The following is a 10,553-nucleotide window of genomic DNA, read 5'->3' on the forward strand; positions in this document are numbered from 1 at the left end:
CGTCCTCAGGGCTCGTTATTGGGACCAGCACCTTGTTTAACATCTTTGTTGGTGACATAGACATTGGGATCAATGGCACCCTCACCAAGTTTGCCAAGGACACCAGGCTGAGTGGTGCAGTGGTCACACTGGAGGGAAGGGATGTCACCCAGAGGGACCTCGGCAGGCTTGAGATGGGACTGTGCCAGCCTCAGGAAATTTAACAAGGCCAAGTGCTAGGTCCTGCATCTGGGTCAGTACAATCACAAAAATACAGGCTGAGCAGTGAATGGACTGAGAATAGCCCAGAGGAGAAGGACTTGGATGTTTTGGTCAATGAGAAGCCTAACATGAGCTGGCAATGTGCACTCACAGCCCAGAACAATAACTGTATCCTGGGGTGCCTCAAGCAAAGTGTGATCAGGTCATGGAAGGCGAGTCCTGCTCTCCACCCTGCTCCTGTGAGAACCTACCTCGAGTACTGCATCCATGAACCTGCAGGAATGAGTCTAGAGGTTGCCCAGAGCAGCTGTAGACACCCCATCCCTGGAAATGTTAAAGCTCCATCCAAACTGGCCTTGGTGCAACCTGGTCTAGTGGCAGGTGTTCCTGCCCAGGGCAGGGGAGTTGAAATTAGAGGATCCTCAAAGTCCCTGCCAATCACAACCACCCATGGCTCTAAACAATCAGAAAAGAAATAAGGCTCAGAGCAATAACCTTTTTCATGAAAGTTCTAACAGCCTCTGTGCAAACACAGACAGCAGCCCCTCTTCCACCTGACATCCAGTATTACAAACTTTGCTTAGGAAGAGGAGTATTAAGCCTCACAGGTTGTTACAAGTGTAACACTTAATGCATACTTGACTCCTCTTTAAGAGGAAAACAAGAGTTAAGCCAACATGGAAAAACATGACCCGACTGAAAATTCTTTTTGAGATAATTCTAAATCTGAGTCAGAACTGTTAAATACAAAATTAATATTGTTTTGGGGGGAACTAACTCTTCATACCTTGCATTTTTCCTCTTTCCCTTAATATTTCTCAATTCCCATGGGAAACAGCTAATTGCCAAGTCAGCAAGCAGACACCCCTCTCAGACATGGCTCACATTAAATCAAGTTCACAGGTAAAATTCCATTCAACAGATTTTATTTATCAATTTGGTTTTGCGATTACAACTGCTTCAGTTTCCCTTCACTGAAGACAAGAAACAAACTTTTACAGCAACATTTGAAGAGAACATTCATAAGGTAACAGCTTGGTATTTGCACAAGTTGGCTTCAAGAAAAAGCCAGATAACTTGAAGAGTCACTACGATTCAGTGCCTAAAACTGATTTAGGGGCAAGTACAACTACAGATCTATAAGCTACCTTCCACTTCAAAACACAAGGCCAAAGAAAAACTGCAAGTTGATACTTCAGGTTTTTTGCTAGTACACAGCACAGATCAGCTGATACTGCATTTCACAAAGGAGTAATTACTTTTGACAGTGAGGCAGCCAAGCAGATGGTGAAGATGTATAACCCAACCTCCCCTTCCCCCAAACAACTAAAAAGGGAAAAATACAAGCCAGAACTCTGAACTGTGGAATTACACCTTGCTGACAAGGTTAATGAGCAAAAGGTGTATAGTGCAGGCCTTCTGAAACGTGATTAAATTGAGACAGCACAAACTTGAGTTTTTCAGATAGGCATTCGTACATGCCAGAGATCCTGGGTTTCCTAAAGTCTTGGAAAATAGCAATTGCTGGCACCACAACAAATTTAGTAACTAAGGCAAGGTATCCCTTCTACCCTTTTAAACAAAATTTGAGGCAAACAAGTAAGCAATTTTAAGGCACTTCAAACATTCTTTTTAGTTTGCTTTACCAGCATACTTTATCAGCAACCTAAATCAGGATTAGCAAAGCTCATGACTAACCATTTCAGCAACATTTTACAGAGCAACTTTTTTGTGTCAATGTTTTCCACACTATGAAGTCTTCTGTAGGACTTCTCTGCAAGTTTCCCAAAAGAGCCCTTTGAGGCCAAAAACTGTATACGACAGAGTTTGCTTTGCTGAGCTAAAGGCAAACTGTCGTATTTCAAAAGAATATTTTGTTCACTCCAAAGCACAGAATACAAGCTCATGGATTTTTTTTTAACACATAAACATATAAAACAGTTCTTAGATGGGGAAAGGAGAGATTTGAGTGATTTCACAATAAGGCCAAGGATATACCACCTAACTCACACACATACTGTTGCTGAGAACTGGCTGCTCACTGCTGTTTTCATAAACCTGAGCTGATTGTCTTAGTTTTGTTTAGAAAACCAAAAGCTAATGAACTCTAAGATACAGTACTGGTGAGTAACCTCTGCACTTTGTAGCAATTTGAGTTTTCTATGCAGCACAATAGAAACAATGCCATTCAAACTAGAAGAACACAAGAAAGCCACAATGTACACTTCAAGTTTCCAACTGAAATGCACCTAATTTGCTTCATAATTCAAGTCCCACTGCCATGACTATTATCTGCTATCAATGCTATTTTTGTATTGGGTGCCAAATTCCAGTCAAGTCAGAGCTAGTAAGACAGTACTACAGATTATCCCAAAACTGATGATCAGGGGATATCATCAGAAGCTCTGCATTATGTGCTACCTCCACCACTTGACTTTACTTCCATTTTTCCTGTGTGTTTATTTTCACAGGTGCTCAAGTCAGTCTGCATTGGAATTGACGTACCTTTGATACTCAGATCACATGGCTGATCCAGCCAACGGTAAAAAAAAAACAACAACAAAAAAACCCCACAACTAAACTATTTGGCTGAATAGATTTCCTTAACCAGTTCACTGCAAGGTGACAAACCTGAAGCTGGGAAGGGGAGAAGGGAAAGAAAAAAGGTGTACCCTGCAGTCTCAGGATTACAGCAACCCTGACTAGGACCAAATCAGCAGATCCTATGAAGGACTTTTAATAATTGCTCCTTCAGCAAGCAGACATACAGGAGGGTAATAAAGAAAAAGCAACAACCCAAGCTCCTGAAATTAATTGCAATGAGTTTTAAGAACCGTTTGAATAACAAAAACATCAGGATTTCCCAAACATCAGTATTTCAAGTATAAATGTGAGCGGTTGCCTTTTTATCTAGGGAGTGAACTGAATTGTATCACTAGTTTTATGGTTGGTCTTTGTAGGCCAGAACAAAAGGTAAACAAGTCAAAGCTTCTGTTTGTGGCTGAACATTGTTGTACCACACTCCTCATTCTAAAACAAAATCACTAAGGGACAGTTATTCTAGGGAAGATTTTTTTTAAACTGGAATGCTCAAGTCATGTGTATTCTATATTCCTATGTAAAGCTAATACTTAAAAGTTTTATTCATCTTTGAAATAGCTGGGACATGCTTACAGCCTACTGAAATTTAGTCTTTTAAGGCACTAATATTAATTTCCCTACCCTCAACAGTAACTAGAAATGGCATAGGAATTCTGCTTGGAATGAAGTAGTTTATGAGGCAACTTCTATTCTTGTGTTAAAAAAGAAAAAAAAAGGGTTATGTTATTCTGTTAAGACATTATCTAACTCTACATTTTTGTCCATCTTTCTAGCAACACACTGTAAGAGCCATAAGCTACTATAAATGGTATTTGAAATCAGTCACCAATAATTCACATCTTGATAAAACTGAAGGGATACTGTATCAGATGTTGTTTAAATTAGCCTTCAGAAGAAGTAATTTTAAGATTGTCTACTGGACAGTGTTGCCACTGAATAAGAATCTCTGAACATTCTACATTTGGCATATCAAGAAAAGTCCCACATCAGCAGCCACTAAAGGAAAATAAAACAGCCATTAGAACCCATGCAGCATATTGCAAGTAATCCTGTTGAAGAGATTGGTATCACTTCTTGCCAAGTATAATGTTGCAAAAATATTCATTTAAAGTCTTCTTTTAGAGATTTAAAGGATATTATGAACTGCTGTCTTCCATGAGCAACAGAAAATATTTTGGTTCAGTGAACTACAGGTGTTGTTGGGCTACTAGTCCATTACCAAGGGGCAGGTCCTAAAGCGTGTGGTAATTTCGGTCTTTAGATCTGCAGAATTTGTACAGAAAGAAAATTACAGCCTGCAGACCCAGAACAAGGACAATTCCACCTATGAAACTCGCAGCATCAAATGTAGATTTGCGTGGAACAGGTACAGGAGCCACAGTAGTATTTGAACCTGTTAAACACCAAATTAGAAATTGTAAGTGTACAATGCTCACAATAGTTTTACAGATATTACTGCTGGATTCTTTGTATTAGGATTACTCAAAATACCAATAAGAAAACAAATACTCAAAAGCGAAGCCATGCCAGCATCTGTATTTAGATTAGTGGTACTGAAATTCTGATTAAATGCTCTTTGTACAAGGGTAGAGCTATTTATAGACAAACTGCTCTGAACCTCAAAACTGAGCAATACCCAGCTGGACTTTATTTTTACTTCAAAAAGCCAAAGCATTCCTCCTTTACATAGAATATATTATTGATATGCCCACATCCAAGACATTTCCCAGTCGCTGCTCCCTGCTCCAGCTTTTTTTTTGCTTAAATTTAACGCACATTGTTGTCTTCCATCAACTGTACTTTACCACAAGAGTTAGGCTTAAAAAAACCCAGCTGAAGTCACAAATACAAGTCTGCAAATAACAGCCATCTGCTGATGGATAGTTTTAAAGAAATTTACTTTGTGAGAGCTTTTCAGGAAACGGCATATTTAGGACTGACTTGGAAATAAAATACTTCAGCTTATTCTTATCACTGTAGCAGAATTTCATGTAACAAAAACAAAAAACCCCATCCCATTATTATGCTGCAAAAACAAAATACCACCTCCCAAAGACAAGGGAGTCATCCAGCTGATCTCATTTGACCAATATGTTTCTGACTTTTTACATCTCACCAATTAGCTCTGTTTCTCAGGCTATATAACCTTGCTACCTGTATACATCACCTTAACAAAATTTGAATTGCCATAAAGTTAGAAGTGACAACACCAGACACACCAAAACTACTTTAATGTTGTCACTTGGTGGATCTTTCAAGATAACACTTTTAAAGCAACACTGATTTCTAAGTAATTTATGCTTTAATGATGGCACTTGTAGCAGTTACCTGCAGGAGTGGGTGTTGTGGTAGCTGAAGTAGTGGTAGTTTTAGGTATAGGAGCATGAGTAGTTGCATTGGTGACGTTGGCTGTTTGAGAGAAGACAGTATGTAAACACCATAAACTCCAAAGCAAAGTCTGCAAGCACTGAAATTCCTACACAAATGATTTTTCCTGTTCTGCTTTAACAAGGATAAGCTTGGCCCTCAGTCTGTATCCCATATAATCTAGGTGAAGCCAAATTTCTGCAACTAGGTTTATTCTCAAACTTGAATACTATTGTTATCCAACTATTTCAAGGTTCTCCACAGATCAGTGATTCTTGTTCAGACAAAACGACTTTTCTTTCAAGCACTCATATAAATGCTGGTATTTGAACAAGAATCAAGAGATCTGCTTCACAACAACTGAGAATCAGCATCAAGGCAAAGGGCTTTCATTAAACTTTCATTAGAAGCAGTTAGTATCAACTGTACTAAAAAATTACTTAATGTAATACCTCTAGACAGGAGATACACAGTCATTCTTCTCCTGTCCTCAAAGCACTAACTGTGAATGCCACCACTGGAATAAAAACACTGACCTAAAACAAAACTGTCTCCTAAAAACTTCCATTATCAAGCCCCATAAGCTCAGTCTCTGACCTCTCCCGCTCCCCTAAACATTAGTATTACTAAAAATTAATCAGTATTCCACTATGTGCCTGGGATAAGTGTCAACATTTGTGAGTTTACTCAAAGCTAAACATCACCCTGCTGTACATTAGGCTGTTCTGAGCCTAATCAAGTACCAACTTGTTACCTCCCAGCTCCCTTGATCAGCAAGTTTTTTAAAGACTAGGTGATTTTTAAAAAACTAATTTCACTGTAGAGATGGCAGAGAAATTTTGAGGGGGGAAAAAAATCTCACCAAAACCAAACTCCGAAGAATTCATGATTAGTGGCAATTACTAATTCAATTACCACAGAGCCAATTTTTAACTAAGAAAATGCTTCCTCCCAACATAACTAAGAGTTTTCTAAAATCCCTTTCTTCCAAACCTTGGAACCATTTATGCATTCTGCACATCAGATTTTTAGTAGCCAAGCTATTACAGTGAAGTTTGGAAAAGGCCCCTGTCTTTCATGTTATTCGCCAGTTCCTAGTTTCCTGCTGTTGAGCCCAGTGCTTCTGTATTACCTATAGGAGTATGAGCTGTGGTGGCAGAGCTGGCTGTGGTAGCATTGGAAGACGCCGTGGTCACATTGGAAGATGCCGTGGTCACATTGGAAGACGCCGTGGTCACATTGGAAGACGCCGTGGTCACTGTGGTGGCATTGGTAGAAGCTGTGGTGGCAGTGGTGGTGGTGACACTGGAAGAGGGCTTAGTAACACTGGTAGCAGGAGAAACTGTGGGAGCTATGAAAAAAATAGAGCAACATTAGAGAGATTAATGATGGTATTGAACTGAAAAACAACCCAACAAAATAACACCAGCAGGCATAGCTTTAGGAATTTCATATAGCACTGAGTTCCACTGAAGTTTTAGTTTGAAATTACAAAGCTTTTGAATCCACCATAATAACATCAAAAGTTGCATGACTGAATATATGAAAAATCTTGTCACAGCAGGCAGCCCAATCAAGCCAGCATTCAACTGGCAATCAAGATTCCTCAAAGCAAACCTGAGTGAGAAGAACCCTACTGTCCAAGCAGAAACTGCATGCTTTACACAGGAGAACACTAGGCATAGAGTACTGCTTCCCAACCTCACTGCAACTAAGACCTGAGCTATCAAGTTCAACTACAAATCAGAGTTGGTTAGACAACTGAATCAGAATGGAGGGGAAAACAATCAAGAATTTGAAAGTTTAGCTACAGTTCCTGTTTGGAGAGTTGTTGTTGGACATAGGTGCTGCCAGCTCCAGCTGGCACACATTGTACTATAAAACCCCCTCACAACCTCCAAAACAAAAAAGTTGTAGTGGGTTGATCACACATAGAAAGCTTATCTAAACTGATACATCAGCAAGTCTCCTGCTGAAAAATCATGATGTCCAGAAGATTTTAATGCTCAGGTTCATTCAAGTGTGGCTATTTACATCTTGAGCATAATTCAGCAGGGTGGGAAATCAGGGCTGACTGTTTCTACAGAGATAGGCTGGACATATGAGAATCTACATTCTCTTGGCTTCCACTTGCACCTAGATAGCTTAAGGCCATCTAAAAGGCTGCCTGTTTTTCCCGTGTCAGTCCCTTGAGGCAGTGTTGAGCCAAAACAATTGAGAGTCAATAAGGGATACAAATTTCTCTCACACCTACAAAGACCACCTACTATTTATTTCCAATTATTGACAATTTATGTCCTTGAATTTGCAGAAGCTAAACACAACAACCTGATAATTTACCACCACAAATTCAACAGGAACAGACTGTAGAAACACTTACCAAACACAGAACAAGGCATTGTAACATCTCACTCTCTTTGGAAAGGACTAAAAAATCGTTCTTTCAGCACTCCTGATTATGGGGTGATTGTTACAATTTTAGAAACAACACAAAAGTCCAAGTCAGAATAAATTATTTCTGGCTGTCACCACCACAAGATAGCCCAAAGCAGCATGGAAGCTTAATCTCTGTTGGTGCAAGCCAGTCCCTTTAGCAGAACTGTTTAATTCACCTAGATAAGATTATTCAGAATTTTCATTTACTGTTCTAAACCTTAAAACCAAAAAAATCCTGTTTTTAAAGTCCATTTCTAACCAGCATTCAGAAAAACTGAAACTGGGGGGCTTTCACAAAAGTGAAATTCAAGACCTTATCTAAATTATTCATATCCTGTAAAACTGCTTTGCACAATAAGCACAAAAGTCTGAAGTAGATATGCAACTGAGCACATTCCTAGCATAAAGGATTTATCTCAGGCAGTTCTATATCTTAGACTGAGCTGCATGAAGATTTGAGCTATTTAATTACAACTGGAAAGTTCATAAGCTCTTCCTATTTACAGATAGTATGGCATACACTCCTCTAGTGAAGACACCAAAGGCCAGTAAATTAATTTTGCAGCTCATTGAAGCTTCAGATGGTAAGTGCTTGTTTCCTTTTGATTACATTTTTCCTTTAGGTAATGCAGTCAGCTATAAATAGACCTACAGTAGAAAGCAATTAAAGTATGGGAAATAAAGAAAAGAACCTGGAGAAATTAATGTGCACATGCATTAAAAAGGAGAGCAGAGAAAAAAAGTCAATCTATTTGTATTTTGATCACAGCAGATAGTCAGCAATCTAACCAGTCCAGCTGCTTTTTTATGTCTATCTCAGTCAATCATGGTTACCTTAAAACCACAATGACAATACATCCACTAACTGGATCAAGTAAGATCTTCTCCCAGTCTAGTTTTACCATGTTAGTTTTAACTGAGACTTACTCATACAGCCATCATACTCAGCAAACCCACACACAACCCACAACTCCTTCTGCTGCATGCTCACCGGCACATTTCATTTCACATCGTATACACCCACTCCAGGCACCTTGGGGTGACCTTTCACTTTTCTCCACGAAAGGAACGCTGCTATCCACAGATCTTTGGCAGTCAGCACACTCATTTACCTCTCAAGTAACAACTACAAATACATTAACTGACTTCAGTACTCTGACAAACCCAAGTAAGCCTGAATCCATAGGGCTTTTCTCTTGGTTATGGCAGGATCAGGTCAGAAAGGCTGGCACTATTTCTTCCTCTTTTACATAAGATATGAAAAGACCTTTGTGGGTTTGCATAAAGTGAGGTGGGCAACAGCCGCCCTACTCCCTCCAGAAAGGCAGCACTCAAAGCACTCAGAGACTGTTTTTCGGTAACAGTTTTCAGGGGGGGAAAAAAGTCAGTCAGTTACGGTGGGTGTATATCTGAGGAATGACCACAGCACACACCATGGCCTCTGACAAATGAACAACCTTCACTTTTGTAGATTCCTCACTGGTATGTGGAAAATCTAGCACAGTACATCTGTTAAGACAGGAAGACAGTCGGTAGAGCCAACTTATACCAGGTACACTGGGACATCTAACTTAGTTTCAAAAACAGCCTTCCCACACTAACATGGGGGAGGATCAGATTTGCAAGAGTAAAGGATCAGGACATGTTTTTATCAATGAGCTTTTATCTTCACAATCTGTGGCAGGGTCTCAGATGTTGTCCCAATGACACCTCCTGCTACTAAAGGCTCTTGTGGAGTCTTTCACATGGGATAACAGCAAGTTCCCCAGCTCTCACCATCAGCAGACGCCTCCTCTTCACTGAAAAAAAAAAATACTCTGGTACCAACAACTCAGTTTTTCAGCCTAGGCAAGCTGACGTTTGCTCCCAAGATAAACCCGCCGTACTGGCTCTCGCACAGGGTAAATTCGGATACTCCCCTTGCACTCGAGGAGGAAACCAGGAAGCAGGGGAGGGGTCGGTCCCGCCGGCCCAAGAGCGCCCTCTCCCGCCGCAGCGGAGCCGAGCGTTAACCCTGGCGGAGCAGTCCAGGCTCCCGCAGGGCGGCCCGCACCGCCCCGCATCCCGCCGGTGGGGCAGGCCTGGAGAGGAGATCCCTACGGGCTGGAACAGCGGTGACCGGGCAGCGTCACCCTCGGCTGCACCCAGCGCCACTATGGAACGCGGCCAGGGAACACTGAAGCGCTCCCAGATAACTTTTTGTTTTGTCTTTTTCGTTGCTGTCTCCGCGTTTTGGGGCTGGCGGCACACTTGGCGGTTCTCGGCCCCGCAAACACTTTGGCAAACAGTCCGCAGGGTCCGAGCTGTGGGCAACTGGGAGCAAACCCGCAGGACGAGTAACGGGGCTCACACCGGGGCAAGGAACACGCGGCAGCAGGGCCAGAACGACGCGGCTGCATCAAGGACTCCCCGCTGCCAGACCCGTTCCCAGGGCGAAAGAAGCAGCCGCGGCACAATTCCCTGGCATCGTCTCTCCCCTCTAGCGGGGGATAACGCGGGCTAGTGAGTCCCAGACCGGCACAAGCAGTAGAGCGGCCCAAGAGGTCGGCGGGCTGCGGCCGCAGTGCCCAGGAAGCGGCGGCGGCGGCCAAGCGAGCGCCAGGCGGGTCCCGGCAGGTCCCGGCAGGTCCCGGGGCTCCGCGGCGCTCCCGGCCCGCCGCCCGCGGAGGGTCCGGCACCAGAGCGCGCACTTCGGTGCGCGGAACCCGCCTCGCTCCCCACAGCGCCGGGAGCGGGGCGGGGCTGCCCCGTCAGCAGCGCCCGGAGGGAAGGAGGGGGGGAGGGCGCGAATCACTCACCGCTGCTCGTCCCTTCGACCAAGGCCAGCCCAGAGAGGCAGCACACCATGGAAACGACGCCGAGGGAGAAGGAAAGCGTCCAAAGTGTCCGACCCATGGCGGCGATGCGGTGAAACGAGTGTGCTGCGGCTCCCGCTCCTGCTCGGCACT

At 42.7% G+C, this 10,553-nt stretch overlaps 1 protein-coding gene across 1 annotated transcript; it reads right to left on the bottom strand.

Annotated features, from left to right (window-relative positions):
- Positions 1-1,131: 1,131 nt before the first annotated feature.
- On the bottom strand, positions 1,132-10,553 carry CD164 (CD164 molecule). Its single transcript, XM_062488727.1, has 4 exons — positions 10,404-10,553; positions 6,302-6,520; positions 5,131-5,211; positions 1,132-4,195 (listed from the first exon to the last, which is right to left on the bottom strand). Exons 1-4 carry the CDS (start codon positions 10,498-10,500, stop codon positions 4,035-4,037), a joined length of 558 nt encoding a protein of 185 aa, XP_062344711.1. The 5' UTR covers positions 10,501-10,553; the 3' UTR covers positions 1,132-4,034.

Source organism: Cinclus cinclus, chromosome 3 (genome assembly GCF_963662255.1).
Source record: "Cinclus cinclus chromosome 3, bCinCin1.1, whole genome shotgun sequence".
NCBI classification, from domain to species: Eukaryota; Metazoa; Chordata; class Aves; order Passeriformes; family Cinclidae; genus Cinclus; species Cinclus cinclus.